Source organism: Siniperca chuatsi, linkage group LG2 (genome assembly GCF_020085105.1).
Source record: "Siniperca chuatsi isolate FFG_IHB_CAS linkage group LG2, ASM2008510v1, whole genome shotgun sequence".
Classification (NCBI taxonomy): Eukaryota; Metazoa; Chordata; class Actinopteri; order Centrarchiformes; family Sinipercidae; genus Siniperca; species Siniperca chuatsi.
The window spans coordinates 8691664-8713049 of NC_058043.1; the positions used below are offsets into that span (position 1 = coordinate 8691664).

Sequence of the window (21386 nt, forward strand, 5' to 3'; positions counted from 1 at the left end):
GAGGTGTATACACACAATGCACAGAATAATAAAGAGCAACCCTCAAATCGGGTAAAAACATACTTGCAAGCTAAACCAAAACACACTGCTGTCAGAAATAATCTACAACACCAGCAGAAATGATGATTGCAATGTACTGTTACTGAAGAAACAGTGCAGCAGCTAAAAGGTAAAGGGAGGCTATGATTTCAAACTCCATAAGCTACAACAGATGTGCAGAACAGTCAATATACTATAAACAAATAAAGCCATATGAAGCCAGGCCTATAGGCTTTAAATCATTGGATGCCAGTAGTAGAAATGTTTTCCAGATTGGCCTCTGTGACCATAACGCTGTCACAAATGACAACAGAGATAAGAAAGTTGGACGTGGATGGTGGAGAGTAAAGGAGTTCTAAATGTACTTGAGTACTTTTGTACTTACAAGAAAATAAAAAAGTAAAAAAGGTACTAAGCTCTTTGCAAGGATGAAAGAAAGAAAGGTACAAGTAGAAACATAAGGAAAAAGAAAACAAAATTGCCACGGTTTGGCCTTTTGCCCTTTGTTGAGGGTAAAAGGTCCATTCTGTGCATATACTGCCATCTGACAAGAAGCTGTGATTCACGAAGTTGCAGAAATATTTAACTAGCTAACAGTCTAATGAATGTTTTACTGTGGTGACATGACTGCTGCTGTCCAGCTGTGGCTGCTGTAATGGGCACACCACTGATTTTTCTCTTGGGGTTTTCAGCTAAGCTCATCTTGAGTCACAGTGAGGGGCCAATTGCCCACCTCAATGCCCTGCTGTTTGAGCTGAATGTTGGGGTAGAGGTCTGACGGGGGGTAAGGAAATGGGGGCGAGGATGGGGCCAAAACAGGGACAGGGGGACTATGGGCACTGGGACCGGTATCAAATTACAAGACCGTTTCTCAAGCATTTAAGATGTAGCTCTGGTCCATTTACTTTTCTGACTTGCTGTTGTCGCTACTTTTTGTTGCCTAGGAGGGTGTTTTTTTTTTTTAAACAAGTCATTTAGCATACCTTCACCAGTGGTTCCAGATGTGTGATTTACAGAGATCATGAGAACTGCTAGCAAAAGAGCAAACAAAAGTAAAACAAAGATCCTAAAGTTGCAGGGGGGCTGGGTGCTTTCAGGACTCTGTGGAAGTGTGAAAGGTTTAAGCGGATCCTGTGGTGTCTTCACTACTGGGATGGCTGTTGCTGATTGATGGCCTTGCTGAGTGGTGGGGGCTTCGGCCACTGAAATGGATTAATACCATTAGCATAACAGTGGATCACACTTTTGTTTCGAGCATGAGATTCTGCTCCACAGTCTATCTCCATAAGCCTATTAAGGACCAGAGAGTCACTGCCTATTGTCAGCTATCACCTTTCATTGTGTAGTGGATTAATGCGCTCGTCCAGACGGGGTTCACAGCTCAAGCAGACATTGTAACCCAGTACAAGCAAGTAATGAGCACTGATCACCAAAACATATTCTGCAGTGCTAGAACACACATCACACACGGTGCAGCCTAATTATGGTGGATTCAAGCACAGCAACTGCATATTTAATGTATATATAAGTATAAACATTGATAGGTATGTGAAGAATGCTGCACAGTGTGTCCTTTTTTAAATTTTAACATCCCAACAAGACCCCATTCTCCTCCTTCCCTCCGTCTGCCTTGCTTCTTCTAGAGGGGTGGGGGCATAGGAGGAAGGGTTAAAGTAACCAGTGGAAGGCTGTAGGGCTGGGCTTCAGTAAAGTAGGAGGGGGCTATATAAAAACTGACAGAACACAAGTGGTGCTTTATCCACCCTGTCCCGCTCTGGGTAAGAGGAAACCCTAAAGTGCTCTGGCTCAACAAGCTTTACCCTTTTCTTTCTGTCTTTTCACTCACACCCATCAGACGTGTGCACATTCAGGACGAGAATGGCAGCATCATCTGCACAGAGAACAAACGGGCCCTGCAAAATGATGGCTTTTGCTTTGCTTCTTATCATCTCAATCCTAAATGGTAAGTAGTAAAAAACACTTAAGGGTCAACTTCTCAGAGATCGTATGGCCATCTACAGGGAGAGAGGGAGGGCCATGAGGGGTGGGGTTGGGGCGGACGAGTGTTTGTTTGAATGGTCTGAGTTGAATTCAGGTTTTAACCCTACAACCCTTTTACTCCATGGAATGCTAACAAACTATCTCCAACAAACCACCCTCCCCTCCCATGTGCTGACAGAAAAGCATTACTTTGGAGTATACCTTGGCAAACAAAAGGGATCACTTTAGAGAGAACGGTTGTGTAATTATGTGGAGGGAAGTCTTAAATGAGGATTCGAAGATGAGCTCTCCATCCTGAACTTTATGAATTTAGTTTTCTGCCAAATAGAGCTTTCTGCATTTTCTCATGAATTTCCTTGTTGTTTTTCACATTCAGTATTAAACCATTTGTGAACCTTCCTCTGGAGCTATGTTTGCTATTTCATTGACCTGATTCCCATGATCTTCTAGGACTCTGAGAAATGTGTGTATTTATATTTAGCTTTGTAATGTGAGGCCAGTTGAAGCGTGCATGAAATGAGGGTGTGGAGTTTGGTTGTTAATGTGCGTTTCAAATGTGGTTGTGCTGATATAGTAAGAGCTTTAGTGAGGCATCAGGGAGGACTGATGATGTTAAATTATGTGTAAAGACGACATGTGGCTCACATGTGGCTGAGCTCTTTATACAATAAGAACCAATAAAAGAATTGTTTATCTGGAATGAAACAACCCCATCTATTGTCTATAATCAAAACAATCGACCTCCACAACACTTTCCCATTATCATTCTTAACCAATCAATAGGGTACCGCCAATTCAAGTTCAGTGTGTTTGTTTCTCAGAATCAGAAATACTTTATTCTGATAACATCACCAATTTTTGCACAATGCAGTCTCTCAACTTTAACTTTTGTCACTTCTGATTTCATTTTTACAACTTAAAAAAAAAAGTTTCCCCATCAGCCAGGGATGTAGTGTACACCCTCTGAATTCAGTCCAAGCTGATTTAAAACTGAGTCCACTTTAGTTCAAGCCCAGTAAAAGTCAAAACTAATGAGAGGAAATTGAGATCTAAGACCAAATAAGGCAATGAACAATGTTTGTTTTCCCAAATGTAAAAATACTGCTCAATCGGCTTGCTTAAGTGTAAAGACGTAGATCAATCTGGATGTGTGATTACATACGATGAGTTGTTTCATCCTTCATTAGTGGCCGAGCTCAAATCAAAATAAACACAAGGCAAGACCAAGATGTCAAAAGATGTAGCTGAGAATGAACTGTACAGTACTCTGTTGTGGCTGGAAATGAATCACACACTGGATTGCTTAATTCAAACATTCTGTCTTGTTCATGGGATATAGCTTATGGGAATGAGCTCATCAGCAGCAAGAGGTAGCTGCATCTAATCTTACATATTCTGGAAAATGAGACATTTCAATCTATAAATTCTGAATCAGGAGGCAGCAAAACTTTTATTCTGTGTTGGGGAGGAGGTTGGATCAGTATCTTGATGTGCACTGCAATGGTTATCTTCCATGTAAATCACAAGTTAATAACACAAAGCAACATGTGCGCTGCAGTTGTGGCAAATGTGTCATCAAAAAAGATGAATAGCAATGGAGCAGATATCAGATATTATACAGATCGGAAACAGAGCAAAGAAGATCACTTAAGTTTAACTATATTTCAACTACAGGATAAAACATCTGTCTCCTGAGTCAGACAAAAATCCCTCTTGCTGAATTGTCTTGTCAACCCTGAAGTGGGGAGCATGGCAGAGTTATGTAAGTAGAGGAAAGATGGGCCAACTGTACAACTTAACTGATGAGGTCAGTGCGGATTCACAGATGTTAGTGAGCGTAACGGTTACCCAGACAACCTGGAGGGGGGTCGTAGGAGCAGAGGCTAAACAGGAGATGATCAGAAACACTGGGGGAAAACCCCTGTTGAGAAAGTTTAGCAGACTGCTTTTGGAAAAGCAGTGAGAGGGCTGGGATGAAGCAATGCACAGAAACTTAAAGATGCGTAGATTTACTTTGTCAGTGACATGACTGGAATGTCTCATTGTTGGAAGGTTTCAGTTTAAAAATCTGAAAACTGTACTTAAACAACTTTTGTAATACAGTTTAAGCTCTGTTTGCCCTGTGAAGTGGTTTTAGGAGGCTCTCTAGTTAAGCAACAAACCCTGCCCAACCTCTCTGCCAACCCTAGAGCATGTAATTATGTAAATCATTGTTTGGGTAGTACCCATTGAAGTAACAGATGCAACTAAGAATCACAGAAACAATGTCAACAACAGAGCGTTCATTCCTCTCATGAAGAAAGTAGCACGTAGGGAGCCAAGCCAAATCCCAGAGTCAAGTGCGCCAGCGGTGGCAAGTAGACATCTGGGCGCACACACACATACATAAGAGCCTTATTCAACTGGGATAGTGTTTTTCATCCTCTCCTAATGGGAGAAAGGCTGCTTTCCCACTCAGCTCTTGCCGGCTTCGTCTTTGAACATTTTCCAGCCTCTGTACTCTTACGACTCTATTTACTCTGTGTATTCACATACAATAAGTGTTGACATGGTACAGCCAAACAATCTGCTTTATCAGACAACCAGAAGGGGCCAGTACGTGCCCTGATCTATAAATTACATATATGGAAGGGAAAGGGAAGTAAAAGCATCAGATGGCAACACATACTGTAAACCCTCAAAATGAAAGCAACTGATGTTTCAAAAGCAGAGAACAAATTTTTGCGCGTTGACTAAGTGCACTCTAGTTCAGCGTCTTAATGTCCTATTACGGTTGTTTTTCAATACCAGCCCTGCATGTGTGTGCGCAAGTAATTACTCTGGTAGATTTTTGAAAGATACGTCTCAAATTCTTTCTGGACAAAATCAATGTTGAGCCTCTGAGCTATTGACGCCCAGATCTGCCTCACTCTGCAACAGGATCCCCTAACAGTCTACCTGCATACACTCAAACCAGACAGGCTCATTCAAGGTAATGCGCAAGGCAGTGAAACTGTAGTGGGAAATTGTGAGTTGGGGAGGCCTGATATCATTTACAATTGAAAGCAGATGTCATGTTTCCTGATTGTGGTCCCCAGAAACAGACATCATGCTTTCGATAAGGAGCTGCAGTGGCCTCGGGGTTGGCTTTGGGTGAACGCTGCAGCTGGGCAGCATTGGGTGAAGTAAGTGCTGCTTCCATGGCCTGATTGAAACCACGAGATCCAGTTGCTTTTCTGCCAAGAGAGAAGAATGGGCTGGGTTCTGCTATTAATCGTTGTGACAGGAACGACAGGGGGGTGAGCAGTGGGGGAAGGAGGGGGAGCAGTTGGGGGGGGGGGGGGGTCAAGATAGTGGGGTCAGAAGTCTGTTGTTTCAAAGAGGGTAGAGTTGCAGAGCATGTTTAACCCTAAGGGACTAGGCTCCAATGTCACATTCCTCCACACACACTCAAATGCAGATTCTTTAAGAGCAGCAGGATATTAAATCATGAAAACACTCCTTACTAAGAAAACACTCCAAATGAATGATGCTTTCATTAATGCAGAATACTGTCTAGAAAAGCCAAAGAGGTAACCACTCATGGGGCTGAACAAGATGAAAAAATAAAATAGCATGTTTATTTTTGCAATATATTGACAGAATTTCACAATTTAAACTTCTGCTTAACTTCTGGAGCTACGTTTGAAAGAAAGTCAACCCAACTATAATGTATACAGTGCATTTTGATAACACCAAAAAATTACATTAGTATAATTATCATGGCAGGCCAGATTGAAAAACTTTAAAATAGAAAAAGGTATTACAGAATAATTACACATTGTTTTGTGTCTATCTTCTATTCTACTTTGAAAATCAATGTTGGGGTGAGTGCGGGAGGGGTGGGGTGGAGGAGGTGTACGCTTTTTATCCAGTTGATACCTGAGTAATGTCAAAGAGGTACTTTGACATTACAAATCTGAGACATGGCCAGAGGCAGCAGAAGAAGGAAAATTCCTCTTGATGGCAGTTCAATTAAGCATTTTTGCAATTTTTGTTCAGTATTACATTTTTCAAAAATGACTGAATGCAGTTGTTGACCTGATGGTGATCAACCACCATGCGAGTCCCAGAGTAGGGGCGTTGAGGGACTCACATGCTGGGCTGTCCATGCTACCCCTTACCACAAACAGACCCCACTCAGTCAACACTGTGCAAGGCATCCAAACATATCCTGTAGACAGATACAAAAAGGGATATTTCCAGGACATGTAACTGTAGAATAGAGGAGGCGATGTGTCTTGAGTTTATAGAAGCTGTTGTGGCTGGACAGACTCCCACACACTCACTCAAAACCGTTACGACATCTATATTCAGCTGCAAAACCAGCAGAAAAATGCATTTTAGTGCTCATCAAAGCCGCAAAATTTAATTTGTGGATAGAAAGATCTGAGATAAATTATATAGTTTCGGAGTTGGACAGTCTTCAATTCCAATGAAAAGACTATGTTATGTGGTAACTATTGCATGCTGCGTGTGGCAGGAAGGGTGCTTGTAGAACCTCAATCGTTGGGATTTGACATGGTGGTCCACTAATGTGTGCAGACCATTATCACCTCACCATGTCCCAATACACAGCAAAGAGTTTCTCCCAACAGAAGCAGGGAGAGGCCGGGGGCCCAGATGCATAAGGCCATATTTTTGGGGTTTGTCCATCCTAGAAGCCAGACTGGGACTAGACGCCAAAGCCATTGGAGGGTCTACCCATTTAAAACATCCAACAGCTGGTTCATGTTTAATTTATAAAAAAGACACAATAGAAGGTGTACAGTGAAAGAGATACAGTAGTTGCAGATGAATGGGTGCATTGACTGCATTTAGAGATTGGCGTGTTAAATTAAAAAACAATGAAACTTTACATGAAAATCTGTCCATTAGAGGAACTAGAACAAATATGGTCAGTGAAATACTCTACTGGTGGAGCTTTCAGGCTTGAAGTCGTTATGAGAGGCACAAGAAGCATTAATGCAAAGTTATGCACTGAAGATGTGCCTTCATGTGGAACTTGTGCATGTTTAGCCATTACATATACACCATGATGCAAGCTTAAGAGAGTAAAAGCAGGCAAAGATTTCTAGGGCCACAGGAGAGAAAGTAGCTGTTACTATATGGCTCTTGGCATGTTGCTTTAAATTACACTATATGGTGTGGGAGGTGTGAGGGCTGAAGCCTACATCTCACCTTGATCGATGCCTGGGATTAGCTGTGCGTGACTGGGAGAGGGCGAGCAGACAGGGAGGGTTAGGTGGGAGAAGGGCGTTGAGCTGCAGGCTTGTCTTCTTCTTCCAAAGCCTGCCACATTCCTCCATCCAGGGTCCCAAGAGATGGGGGGGTGGGGTAGAGCATTTCCAGACCGCAGCAGTCACTCAGAGCAATATGGTGGGAAAATCTTCAAGAGTGCAATGAAGTCAGGACCCAGGCTGTATAACATATGGAGTCAGGGCTGATTAGGTTTGTCGTGTTTGTGCAATGACAAGCAAGACACACAACTGATGACTGATATCTTGGCTGCTTTTTAACATTACTCAAGAAGAAAGGAAGAAGGAAAAAAAGACAAATCTGTTTGGATATTAGGGGTTGATGCGAGGCTCAGGGGTCGTGAACGTCGCTGATGTACAGTATGCACTAGTGGAATGGTTCAATAAAATCAGTGAATATCCACCTTTACCTGTGGCTCCTGCTGAGTGAGCGAGTGGAGGGTAGAGGGCAGAGAGGGGGTGATGGGTTCACAGGTCACACTGTCAGGAAGTGTGCTCACCTCACACAGGGAGCAGGGCTGCAGCAAACACCAGGGACACTACTGTATCAATTATAGCCCCAAAGGTACAGGCCAAGGCTACAATCTTATTTCAAAGGAACAAGTACACAGTAAATATGCATTAGCAAAGCAAGCTAAAATTAATGGTTGTTGTGCAACAATCCTTGAAAAAAAATCAAGTGTTTGTCTGAAATTAATAATAGCCAGACTTGAAGCTTAAAGTGTTACAGTTCACAGGTAGACCCAAATGCAGATGGGAACACACAGGGAAGTATAATGATCATAAACATAACTTTAATGACTTACTGAAGGTGGTAACAGAAGCAGACAAGGCAACACAAAAAAACTAAAGGCGGCTGAGAAGTCCAGGTAAAAAAACTGAGTCCAACAAAGAATAATGCAAAGAGTAGTCCAGTAATCCAGAAAGTAACAAAGGGGTAAAGCTGGATCACAGGGACAAATACAGGACTGGGGAACAAACGCAGAAGACCTGACATTTGAAAATGGAACATTTCACACACATTGACTAAACACTCACTGAGGGAAGGACAACTAGACACAGGTGAAACATAACTAGACACAGGAGCACTAATCAGGACAGGGCAGACAATCAAAACTGGAGGGAAAGGCAAACCAAGACAGGAAGCAAAACTACAAGACACATGAGGGAAGGAGAATATTTCAAAATAAAACAGGAAATAACATACATAAACCCTCAAACCATGACATTTAAGTCTACAATCAAAACAAAACAATAAAAGGCGGTCACTCAGATCCTGCCATTTCTGTAAATGTTAAACATAAGAGACAATTATATGGAGAGGTTTCATTCCATCTGGGTTCTGGTCTGTCAGGAAAGTTTGTTTGTGTGTAATGAGTGATGGATGGTCAGAGAGCTGGACAGAGTTTTGCTGTGTTGCAAAAAACAGGCCTTGTGTTACTTTGTCTGAAGTTAAACAAGCACGTTTTGCTTTATGAAAATGTAGCAGCCAAGTTTTACAAGTGTGCTTGAGGTGCCATGACATCATTAGCACAAGACTAGTAAAACACAGTTGCTTTTTTTAACAGTATGGATTTAAAATCCCCCTTAATCCTTCAAACTTAAACTTGTGCAGTGTAAACTGGGAAACTGTGTTAAAATAATGTCAGTTCCATTGAGGTTCTCTCCATTTTAAAGAATATGTGAATTCATTTCCAGTCACTCGCCACATTATATTGGGAATATCCCAATATCCCATCAGAGACAGCCCCAAACCCCAAACTGTTACTGAAAACTAAACAAACCATCATCCACAGTGTCAATCTTTAGACTTTTTTTATTTTACAACACCACTGACAGTTTTACCCTCCAGTCCACTACAAATCACCCGATGACAGAAAGAGATCACAGAGCTGAAACAACACGTTTCAGCCTCCGCACTCTCACACTCCTGTGTCACATTTGTATGAGAAAAACTGATTTATGCCCATCCATCTCACTCATGTTGAACATCATCCTTTCCGGTAAAATAAACAGACCACCCAGAGATGGGTGAGGGATGGCAGCTATAGGCTACAGGCTGCAGACCAGGGGTCTAATAGACAGACTTAACAAGATTAGGGAGTCCTTGACCTGTCGCTGGTCCACACCCACGTTAATGCTCCTAATGGTAAAATAGAGATGCCAAGGATAGTGCGATGAGGCACTAAATTCTACAACATTCTGGCTCCATACTAGTGAAACTTGAGCATATACAAGAGAGCTTTCTTGCCCTTTATAGTAGGTTTGACATGGGTAAGGAAAATGCAGAACTGCCTAGAGGTCAGTGACTCTGATGTATTTTCTCATTTATTTGAACCAGTTAATTTCCCCTGTTTAGATACTGTATGACAGACAGCTGCAATGGACAGTTGCTAACACTAAGCATGCCAGAAGACCTCCTTGGAGATTACTGCCCCACCTGCCAGCATGGCACAGACAGTGTTTACTCTGTACTTGTGGCACCTGTCTGTCACAATGATTTATCAAAGGAAGCCAGTGGACATGTGTCACAGTGCCACCATTGTGTGAATCTTCCTCATGTGTGAAAACCTCAAGTCGTGACTAGAGACAGTGAGACGACCATGAGGAGACAATAGACTGTAATGGCGCTGGGAAAAAACTCATACTGTTCAAGGATAGCAAAAGGAGGCAAAAATAATTCAAAAACTTGAATTAAATCAAGTTATTGTGTAATATATTACAAATATGTTCCAACAGCATTCAGGCTAGGAAATATCTGTTTAAAAACACACAAAATGCTTATTTTTATCTACATTTCAAACTATCCATAATTTACAGTGTATGGTAAAAAATACTCCAGTGTTGTAAAAAAAAGAATGACATTTTAAGCTAATGCTATACTGTCACATATGTGCGAACTGAAAACAAAGCCAGCAATTAAATTCTATTTGGCAGTGGACGTGAAATTTAGTTCAACAGGGGGGCAGCACACTGCAATTACAAACCTGAAATCAATCACAAACTCAATCTGGCAACCAGTGAGGAATGACAGTGAGAGAGTGAGAAATAGTGCGCGTGCGCCAGCCCGCATGCTGCCTGTTGCTGTAGCTCCGTCTAAAGAGTTTAAAGAGTTTCCCTACGGGGATCAATAAAGTATTTCTGAATAACGAGATCTGCAGAGGTAAGGCATTATGGGAATATTTTGAAAGTGAGGTAATGCTATTGTTAGACAGAGAAAGGGAAATGCATGTTGGGTATTCTAGTTTAACTTCTGGATCCTACCCTTGCAATTTGACCTGAGCAAATCAGAGCAATAAAGACCTCAGGCTCATTAGCTCAGTGACTGCAGGGTGTGGTAGCATATTTTACAAATTTAGTTACCCAGGTTATTACAATTTCGAAGGTGAAATTTACAGCTAAAAGAACCTGACTAGAAATATCCTATCAAGATTTAGATTTAGTGTTGTAATTTACCAAGGACTCTTAGCCCAAAGTCATATGACTCCCTGAAAATGGAAAATGGCATAATGGCGTATTACATTATTCAAAAAAATTTTGGGGGGAAAATAGTTATAGTTTCAATGGCATCATGACCTGGCACCTTTCAGCACCACATTTAATCAGGCCCTTCAACAGTTGATGGAAAATCATTCCACTCACATTAATATATTTCAGAAACATATTTTGTATATCCCATTCGTGCCTAACCTAAAGTGAGTCACCGTAACCACAAGATCTTTTGAAAAACATCAGAGTGGGAAAGATTGAATTTCAAAGTAAATGACTTCATGATGTGATCCATGGATCTTATTGCAGTTATCTACTGCAATAAGATCTATTACCTAATCTTCCATCACTGCAGAGGCATCTTGGGACACAAAAAAATCTTAATGTGAGCACACCAAATAGCTTTCACACATTGCATGAGTTCATGCATTAGGATGATAATTGACGTTAAGATAGCAGACTGGTGAAAACCAGACCATGCGAGCTATGATCTACCTCACATTAAAACTTTATTAAATCATGTCTGCAGAACGATAATGAGTTAATGTGAGATAATACCTCATGATTCTTCTCAGTCGCTGTACTTAAGACAACACTAGGCAAGATACATTTCTAAAACAACACATTTCTTATCAGCATAAATCACAAAATGGGTTGCCACAGACAAGAACATGTCTTTCTGCCCTAAGATGCCAGACATCCCACCTTTTAAAAAAAAAAAAAAAAATTCTATACATGACAATTTTGTGTTGATCATTTTCTTCAGGAAATAATGAATTAAACCATTAAAAGGAACATACAAAATGGAAAACTGTTCCAACAGCTCCATCCAGAGAAAGTTGTGATAATGTGATCGCAGACTGTCCACTTTGGTAAATGTCCTGCCCTGTGCAGCTTTAAAAGCCTGCTTGTGCCGCTGACCTGTATCAAATAGTGTTTTGAATTACTGTCACAATTGTTCTGGTTTTTTAATGTCAGTAGGTTAAGTGCAGATTGGCACAGAAATAATAAACCCCAGATGCCGACAGACACTCACAAAGGAGCATTTAAAAGCTAAACAGAACTCTTTGCTGTGAGTGACGATTCATATCAATCTATCTATTGAGAGCTGCACCCTTGTGGACCAAAAAACATCTTTATAATATTTAAACTTTTAAACATTTGGCACAAGACATTTGGCATTACAGACAGTTTCTCAGAGCTGAGACTCATCAATTTAAGGCCACACCATGAGAGTTGTTAACGTTTTACTGCACAGCTCATCCACACAATGAGATTGTGTCAAAGCTGATAAAACAAGTTTAGGATTTATGTATGTATGTATGTGATGTAGTTTTCTTACTGATTTAATTAAATGCCTTTGCATCTATGTAAATGAGGCACTTTACATCAGCCTTATTCTGATTTTACAGCAAGAGTCACAGCACAGGACGAGAAAGTTGATGCAGCAACGGTGCCAACTCTGAAAGCAGGGGCAAACGTACGAGGAGACATGATTCCACTGACACCTGAAGCCCCTGGTAAGAAACACTGACTACCCCTACCATACATTTATAAAAATATTTTGTACTCTATGGATTGATTTATCAGCGCGAACAAAGGACTCACTAAAGGGACAAGCACCCAATTTCACTTACATCCTAGGGAAAAAACAAGTCAATACAAATTTCAACTTGTTCGATAGTCAATCTACATGTGTATATGTGGTGACTGCATTAACTTTACTAACACAAAGCCTCTATAAACACAGCCAAGCCCAACCGTGTGTCCCTACCAAGAGACATACGCTTACCACGACTACAGGTCATGTTTTAATGACACCATAAAATTAAATAAATCAAACATTTGAAAGATTGTATTATACTGTAGAGACAAATGCAAGAACAAGCCAGAGCAATAGTAGCTTTATTAAATAGAGGAAGATGAGGAAGAAATTCTACATACATGTCCTAGATACACTGTATTGCATAAGCCTATTGATTTGATTCCATTAACATGTGGTCCAGAATATATCAACAGTTAAAGTGTAACTAAGGCCCTGGGTTTCATGAATTGGTGGTGCTTATGAGCTTATTGTAGCTGAAATGACAACATCACTTTTCAGAATCAACTGTATAATAACCTCAGACCTACCATGTGTCCATATCAACTTTGAAAATACATAAATAAACTGTAAAGTATATGACCTGCTTCTGTTGCAAATGCCCAAAAGACCATGTGTATTGTTTTAATATCTAACAAATTAACAATTTAAGTTGAATTGTTTTTTACAGAACCAAACAATCCAGAAGGCCAAATCTTGGTTTTACCTACAATGCCATTTCTAGAGCTGACTGAACAGACTACAGCAGCAACAGCTACAGAAGAGGCAGAAGACAATGAAGACAGCAGCCCTGCAGCTCCAGAGGAGGTAGCTGACAGGGCAACTCAGTTCACAGTTGAGGTACATACTGATGTACCCAAAAAAGAGACCCCAGCACCTATGCCTGCCAGAGGCGATGGCCCCAACAACATACCACAGGTAAGATAAAATCCCTTCAGAGCACTCAGTCTGTCATAGGTTATATATATATATATATATATATATATATATATATATATATATATATATATATATATATATATATATATATATATATATGTTTCTAGTTTGTATTATGCAGTCTGGCTGTATCTGTGAAAAGGCATTGGCCACAACCTAATAATTCTGTACAATCTGGCCAATGATATACAGCAGTCATGACTGGAACAATAAGAAGGGAATGTCACAGGATAATTAAGGAGTCTTGGTTTCTCTCTGCAGCCGGTGCCACAGGATGATGTCATCTGTGTCAGCAAAGAGGCGGTCCAGAACAAAAATGCTGTCAATCTAAAACTCAAGGCCTCCTCCAACTGTGTAAGTTCAGAAAACATCTTGTTCTGTCTGTTTATGCCTCTACTTATATGTGGTATGGGATAATATGTTTGTGTGGGAGAACAGAAAGGAAAAAAAAGAGTTTTGCTTAAAGATAGAATTTCAGTGGTATTGACGATACAGCAGAGAGGGCTGCAAAGAGTCTTAGAGATCCTGCAGGACTGCAAAATATTCATGTACATACACATTTCCACGCAAACCAACAAACTGCACTAGAAAGAAAAATAGTCTGTAACTTGGTTTTGATGCCATTCCCAGCTGGCTATCAGCCTGCTAAACATAAGCTAGGCAGGAAATTCTTCCTTATTTAAGAGGCAGTAAATGTAACATCTCCGATGCCCATAAATCAGTGAAGCTAGAGAAAAACTGTGGAGAGGAAAGTCCAAAGGGATTTCTGCTGCATGTGAGCCAGGGCATGGATTGAGCTGTGAGGGCAGAGGGAGGGGAGCACAATGGGTGGGCTCACCGTTGTTGTAGAATGTGCAATGTATAGTGTGGGTGTGTGTGTGGGGGTGTGTTTATGTTTAGAAACACAAATTCTTTAGTGTTTCAGGATAACAGCTTTGAGGTCTACAGGAATCACAGCGACTATGTGGAGGTCTGAACCCACTAGATGTGATTTCAGCTAGCTATGGCTCTCATATAGCCTGAGCAGTAAATGCATTATTTAACATTTAAACAATGCATAAACAGCTGTAAGCAACAAAATATACAACAGAGGGGTCCTTGTGTACTCAGACAAAGACATCAAAATACGTTCAACAAACCCAGAATTACTTGTCTTTTTTTTCTGAAGAACTTGATTATTTGGGCTCTGTACAACCCAATATTTAGCCATTTTTGGAAGTTTGAAGTTTATCAAAAGTTTTGGCAATTAAACTAATGTTGCTATAGGTTTAGAGAGGACTAAACAGATCTATAATGAATTCTGTTTTAAACCACGTTTGACTCTTGCTGCAATATAATTTCAAAATAAATGGTTTAATCTCATTTGTTGCAACCTGCAATCCTATATGCTTGTAAACTATTTCAATTATTATTATTATTATTATGTAATATTGCTCAACGAGGAGGAGTGAAGCACTGAGGAGGGTCTGAAGGCTTAGTTCAGTTATGGCATTTGATATTTCTGATCTGAGATACTGTATGAAAGGATGATGAAGTTGTAAATAAAGCAGGTCTTGGTGATATCTCACATCCAGCAGAGGAATGGTGAGGCTTATCTAGTGTCTCAGTGTATGCAATCTTGGTGCCATAGCACCATAACATAGCAGTGAAAATGTTAAGACCAAATGTAATTATGTATTTAAAAACACAGAGATCACATGAAGAGCTTCTTAAGATGAAGATTTCCAGAAAGATGTCACTGTGTCCTGCCCATAGTTACGCAGTCTTAGTAAGAAAGCCATCTGTCCACTCCTGAACTGGGATCAAGGGCCTTTACAGTGTGGCAGATTCTGATGTTTGGATTACATCAGGGAAAAGGTTGTGCACAGGGTTATGAGCCCTTATTGGATTAAAGACAGAAAGATAAAGAAACAGAGGGTAAAGGTCTTAGAGGTGGAGTGGAAGATTCAAGGCGATTTTGAAGGTAGGAGTTGTGATTTTATTGGGAGCTAATCATTTGGGATTTGCGTTGAATGTCACATTGTGAATTGTGCATTCTAGAATTTGATAAATGAAACCCTTCACATATTGAAATAAAAAATGATTCAATACTTATTCAATACAATAATCATCTTTTATTTTGGCCTCCTTGCAGAAAGACACCAAGGTGAAGATTGAAAGTGTTCTGCAGGAACTGTGTGGTGAAGACTGTAAGCTAGAGATCTTCCAGGAGGACAACTCGGATGAAATCCTTGTATCTGGAAAGTATGTTGAAGGTCAGTAACGCTCTTGTGGCAATTAATATGATAAAAAAGATGGACAAAGCACATTGTTACACCTCATAAGCCTTCAGATAATATTCATTGTATCCTCAGATAAGCAACCATTATGAGGCTGCTTTGTAAGTTTTGTAAGTAGCAATACTTTGTTTCTTCTAAACCTGCATTAATATCAGCTCCATTGCTCCAAACTTTAAAAACTCCAATTTACCGTACTGGTAGTTAAGATGGATTATCTTTTTTGTCACTATAGGATACCTTTTAATTAAGTAGCATCTCTACTTCCACTTCTCTGTGAATAAAAATGTACTGTTAAAGGAAAAACACAAACAAAAACTTTTTTTTAAATTTACAGCTGATGTTGCAGGCATGGCTAACAAGTTCAACAACGACAACATCAAAGATAAGGTACAGTACGACTTATATTGTATTGGAGAAATACTCTACACATGTACAGCATATGTATCTTGTCATATATAAAACATATTCAGTTCAGTTGGGATCTTTAGAGTCATGATTAGGTGTGTGATTCTCCTCCAAGTGCATTATAGTTTATACCTTTTCTATGGGTATGACAAAGGCATGGACAAAGCTCGTACTCAATGTCACATGTCCAGCCAACATTATACCATGCACCATAAAGGGCCTGGAAAATATGCATCCAGTAGTAAAAAGTTACATCCACTAGACTCAGCTACCATAAATTTGCTGGTTGTCTTATAATCAAACTAGACAGGAAAATACACTAGGGAGAAGAAAAACACTGCCTAAGTTTGTAGACTTTTCCAAAGACTTCAAGCTGCCAGGCTGACAGTTTTGTGACAAAAAAAGAGCCCACAAACAATCCACTTGTCTGCTGCAAAACATTTTTTCTAGTACCTAGGGAACAATCTCAAGTTATGGGTGTGCCTGTCACACCGCTCTGCCTCTTTGCATTCAACACTTCATTTCCTCCACCATATAGTGAATGACCAATTAGCAATTTACCAGTGTTTCAGTCAAACAGTTCTTCATTTTACCATCTACAGTCTGCTCAGTGGCATCTTTTTGTTTTGGCTCTGCCTTGAAGCCAGAGGAACTACTGCCAATTCTGTTGGTACATCCCCATAAACAAAGGCTTTGGGTTTGGTTGTTTTTTTCTAACTTTCAGTCACGACAGACAAGAGCAGCAACCACATAATGAAGATCTCCTTCTGCCAGTATAACAATTGATGAACACATGACTAATGTTATGTTCTCATTTTTGTTATCAGACTGATGTGGAGGAGGCTCTTCCTCGCTGGGGGAAGAACTCTAAGTTGGTACTGGTTTCCTTGCTGCTGACTGGCCTGTTGCTGGCTGCACTGCTGGTAGCTGGTTATTTCCTCAAGACCCACCGCAAGAACTCCAAAGGAGTCAGACTGGTGAGTAGAACAGAGAAGGTGTGTCACAATGTTAATGTCTAATGAGCCAAAAATCTGTACTCATTTATACTTCAGGAAACCTTAAAGTTGTTTTTCACATCACAGATATAATTGTTATCATCTTTTATTTCAGAAGCATTTTTTGTTATATTTGTTAAAATTCTCTTTACATCCCGACATCAATCAATAAATCAAATGCTCTGGAGTAAAAAAAGAACAAAATCCGGTATCTATGGCTGTCGCAGGCCTGTAATAAGCCCATCCAATCTGGCTTATTGCCTGTCTACCTACCTGCCTGCACTTTGCCCTTGCAGTCATTGCGCATGAAAATGTGTATTGGGGGAGTTGCTTTTTGATTGTATACTTAAAATCTAGCTGTCTCTTGTTAGTTTCTCCAATGTTACCTGCCCTAGTTTTTAGCTACATTTAAATGCACTCATTATGTCAGCTATTAGACAAAGTGTACTGACAGAGACCCTGGCCCACCTGGACCAACATTTTCTTTTTACCTTATTTCCCCCTTCAGTGCTTTCAGTGCAAGTAAAGAAAAGCATCATGGGCTGACAATGAAGCAACCATCTTTACTAACCTAACCTAAAATAATTTAATTTAATTTAATAATTTGGCCCCACAAGATCCAGCTCACTGAAGAAATTGTACAGCATGTTTATTTGAAAGAAGTACATATGGATTTGAGGTCAAACATATGCTTATCCTCCTGTCAATTCCGCACTCAAGGGAGGACATGTTTGACTCATATGTCCCTTAACTCAAAACAGCATCCCCTTTCCAAGGATCCACAGATGGTTTTAGTTTTTTATTTCCTCTCAAGCCCAGAACACCATTTCTTAAGAAGCATTTACACATGGGGACACACCCATGTGATGGTTTGGATGGATTGCTGAATTGCCTTTGTTTAGTGTCTTATTCAGTGAATACATTTCTGTCACAGGCATCAAATATTATTCTCAAAGTTCTTGCCAACAGACAAAACATCTCACCAAACAACAAAGTCACTTACGAAGGGTTCACATTTTCAGGCAGAAGCAAAGTAAAACAACAGGCAAGCATGCATATCGTTAACCTCAGTAAAACAATTACCAGAACCCTTCTGAGTGCACACACAGCTGAAACCCATAAACCTCATTAACGAAAAATGCACGTTTATTTTTGAACATCCACAAAAACAAATCCATTTTCAATTACACACTCTCTTGCTTGTGTGCATGTCATATTTAAACAGTAAAATTAAACTCGTTGGTGTTAAATGTGTCTCTTAAACCTGTGAGCTCTAACACCAGTGTGGTCTGTGTGCTTTTCTTAGGCTGAATCTTTCCAGGTGGATGAGGAGAACCAGGCCAATACCCTGGTGTCTGTGGCTCCCCTGCCCCAGGAGCCCCTCGACAAGCCGACTGTCAATGGCGAGTCTCCACCAGAAAATGGGACCAACCCCGCCCCCACCACTAACGGACACTCTGCCACCCAGACCCCAGTGGCTGACACGGAGATGTGAATCATGACAACCCTGACCTCCTGTTCTACCCATCACCCACTGGGACACACTACCTACAAGCCCCTCTGCTGCTTCAGAGACTGTCCACACACTGGGACAAATTCGACATGAATCCACCAAATACACTCACCCCCCTTCTTCCTCTCCTCAACCTGCACCTCTCGGAACGATGATGACAACAACAACGATGAAGCTCATGACAATAATGACAATGCCTGTAATGTGAAAGTTTTGGGATCACTGGCTTTTGCTTGTGTCACGAGGAGGCTGCATATGCTATGTTTGGGATTGAGATTGCTCAGCAGGGCACTGGCTGGGATTTGTTAGCTGCCCTGACTTCAGTCTAGTTGTAAAAGTCATTGTAGAATCGCCAAATAATGCCATATATTGTTGATCCCTGATGAAGAAGCAGAGAATTCTCTAGTATTTGAATCCACAATTGTGTAATGAAACCAATGAAGCCAGGCAGTTAAAAGGAGATCCGTTTTTTGTACTGTTGTAAAAAGGACTGACGCTCACTGCTTGATTGTTTTTTTTTTCTATAAGATTCAGGAAATGTTTGTTTTTGTTGCCTCTCTATTTGCCTTAATCTCGTTAAGACCTATACAGTGTGAGACGAGCAAAAAAGAAGTGAATGAAAGAGATTCATCAAGTTTGAATTTACTGAAAGTTGGTTATATTTTCTCACTGATTTGTAACAAAAAAACTGCCATGTTTGCAAAACTTCCTTGTTATTGTTAACATTCTTCATAGAAACCAAAGAGCAGTTGACATAGAATTAGCAACATACAAAATAGTTAAGATAGCAAGCAACAAGCATGTTCTTTGGTTTTACTGAGGAATGAAATAATTCTAACAAGCTATTCATAACATGGAAACGTCAGCTGAAAACTATTAGTATTTGCCTCAACGCTTTAGACTGATAAGCATAATGAACAACTAAACCTTGATAACTACTAACCTTTGGTCAAAGTTGAACTGGGATAGGCTGAAAAGTACATTTCTATTTTGTGGTTGCGTGGTGATTTTCATCATGACAGTGTACAGTTGTTGTTTTTTTAATCAAATACAACATACAGCAGGTTCAGCATTCCCAAATCTGCTTTTTTCTCCGTGTTGCTATAAACCATTTTTTACACCACATTTTTTAGCTTTTCTTTTGAACTGGCTGCTTTCATAATGTGCGACATGTGTAAATAAGCCTGCTTTCTCTCTCTCTCCTAGTAGTACCTGTGCCTGACTCATAAACTGTGATTGTTGCCAATATCTTTGTGGGTTGTCTTCAGCTTACTTGTGTTGTGCTTACTTGATTTATGAACAGAAGCACACATCAAAAATCCTCCACACCAGTTAAAGTAAAATACCCTTTTCACATTATAAAATGCACAGCTGTACTCAGGAAAGCAATCAGTAGCACACACACACACACACACACACAGGAATATTCGTAAACACATTTCTCAATGAACTGACAAGCAGCTTAAGTACTTGTATGTAAATGCAACTGTGTGTAGCACAAACAAGCTAAACAAGAGGATTCACATGAGGGTTTGACTCTGGATGGTACAGTGAATTGTAGGATTGTAAACATATACAGTTGTACTGTATATCCAAGATCTATGGTCTCTTAAAGTTAACCCAGCTACTTAACATCTGTTGTCCACCATCTGAATATATATAGCTGTGCGGTACTCATTATCCTAAACGACCAGTAGAACAAAATATGTCTCTGGTGGCTCAACACTTCACCAAAACCAATGGACACATCCTATTATGCAAAGCAGCAGTCTCTTGATCTTCGAAAATCTAATAAACTAAAATATGATTTATTGCAAGCAAACTATTCTTGATTTAATCTCCACCAAAGGCAATGACAAATTAAATGAGCTTGTTTTAAAATAGACACTTGAACTTTATTGTCACTCAAAATGGAATATAAATGACTCATGATATATGAAGCAAACATCAAAGAAGATTTAAAGGAATAATAGAATTTAACACTGGTATGATTACATAGTTAGCAAGGTTTTCAATCATGGTTTCTATTGAAATGCAAATCAATATTTTGACTAAGGCAGAGCAGAAAATAGCCTGTAGAACTAAAGCCTGTAGTTTGAATGTTCATGGTGAAAAAGCAAATCTGGCATTCAAAACATACCATTAGCGACATGCTTCAGTGAAGTCAGAGGAGTAATGGTTGTTTCTGAGTTGTATGTACAGTAGAGGGAGGAGACACTCCCAACAAATACACACACAATTTTAGATATTTGTCAATCTAAAGAGCTCATTGTTCATACAATATTATTTTAAACCTTGTGCAAATTTAACTTATATTGTCTGAGACATTTATGGAATTGCACTGATACGATTTTAGAACCTCAGTGACAAAGAAAGTATTTAATACAGACCATGTCTGATTGATACCAGATACATTTAATAAAGCCAGTATCAACACTAATACCAATCCAGGAAATTGTGCATTATTGTATGTACCGTATATACAGTATATCCAAATAAAAATTCCTGACAGATGTCTGGGAATGGCATGAATATTTGCAACCAAATTCAAGACAATCGATACTGTCCATTATTCTTATTTGTAAACATTTGAATGCCCTCAATTTGGATAAGTACACCTGTGTATGCTTTCCGCTGTATTTTCGTAATAGCCTAGGATGCACTGTGATTGGGTGCTTGCTGCTCCTTCAAGTGTAGTAAAGCCCCTTGACAGGATGACATAACTCCACAGAAGGAAACCGCAACATCAACTCACGATGAAGAAAAGTGCTCTCAGGTTTCTCATTCTCACAGGTCTCTTCAAGGTGGCTTTACGTCCCTGAAAAAAAGACATGAACAGAACCGGAG

The 21386-nt window shown here is 40.0% G+C and overlaps 1 protein-coding gene and 1 long non-coding RNA gene across 3 annotated transcripts; one reads left to right on the forward strand and one right to left on the reverse strand.

The window, feature by feature from the left end:
- Positions 1-1787: 1787 nt before the first annotated feature.
- Positions 1788-19787, forward strand: si:ch211-286o17.1 (hematopoietic progenitor cell antigen CD34). Its single transcript, XM_044217088.1, has 8 exons — positions 1788-2002; positions 12218-12325; positions 13079-13326; positions 13609-13701; positions 15482-15602; positions 15961-16013; positions 16859-17008; positions 18333-19787. Exons 1-8 carry the CDS (start codon positions 1918-1920, stop codon positions 18519-18521), a joined length of 1047 nt encoding a protein of 348 aa, XP_044073023.1. The 5' UTR covers positions 1788-1917; the 3' UTR covers positions 18522-19787.
- LOC122885672 lies at positions 5620-12195 on the reverse strand. Of its 2 annotated transcripts, none has more exons than XR_006380165.1 (4): positions 8123-12195; positions 7721-7834; positions 7240-7478; positions 5620-6375 (listed from the first exon to the last, which is right to left on the reverse strand). It is a non-coding gene; the product is annotated as an uncharacterized LOC122885672 (long non-coding RNA). The 2 variants fall into 2 exon arrangements; XR_006380166.1 differs by having other exon boundaries at positions 7727-7834; positions 8123-12192.
- Positions 19788-21386: the final 1599 nt, after the last annotated feature.

Excerpts from the sequence above, each read along its gene's own strand:
- si:ch211-286o17.1 (XM_044217088.1), top strand. The coding sequence starts at position 1,918 with ATGGCAGCATCATCTGCACAGAGAACAAACGGGCCCTGCAAAATGATG. Across the intron at positions 16,014-16,858 it reads ACGACAACATCAAAGATAAG|ACTGATGTGGAGGAGGCTCT; the intron begins GTACAGTACGAC and ends TTTTGTTATCAG. Across the intron at positions 17,009-18,332 it reads ACTCCAAAGGAGTCAGACTG|GCTGAATCTTTCCAGGTGGA; the intron begins GTGAGTAGAACA and ends TGCTTTTCTTAG.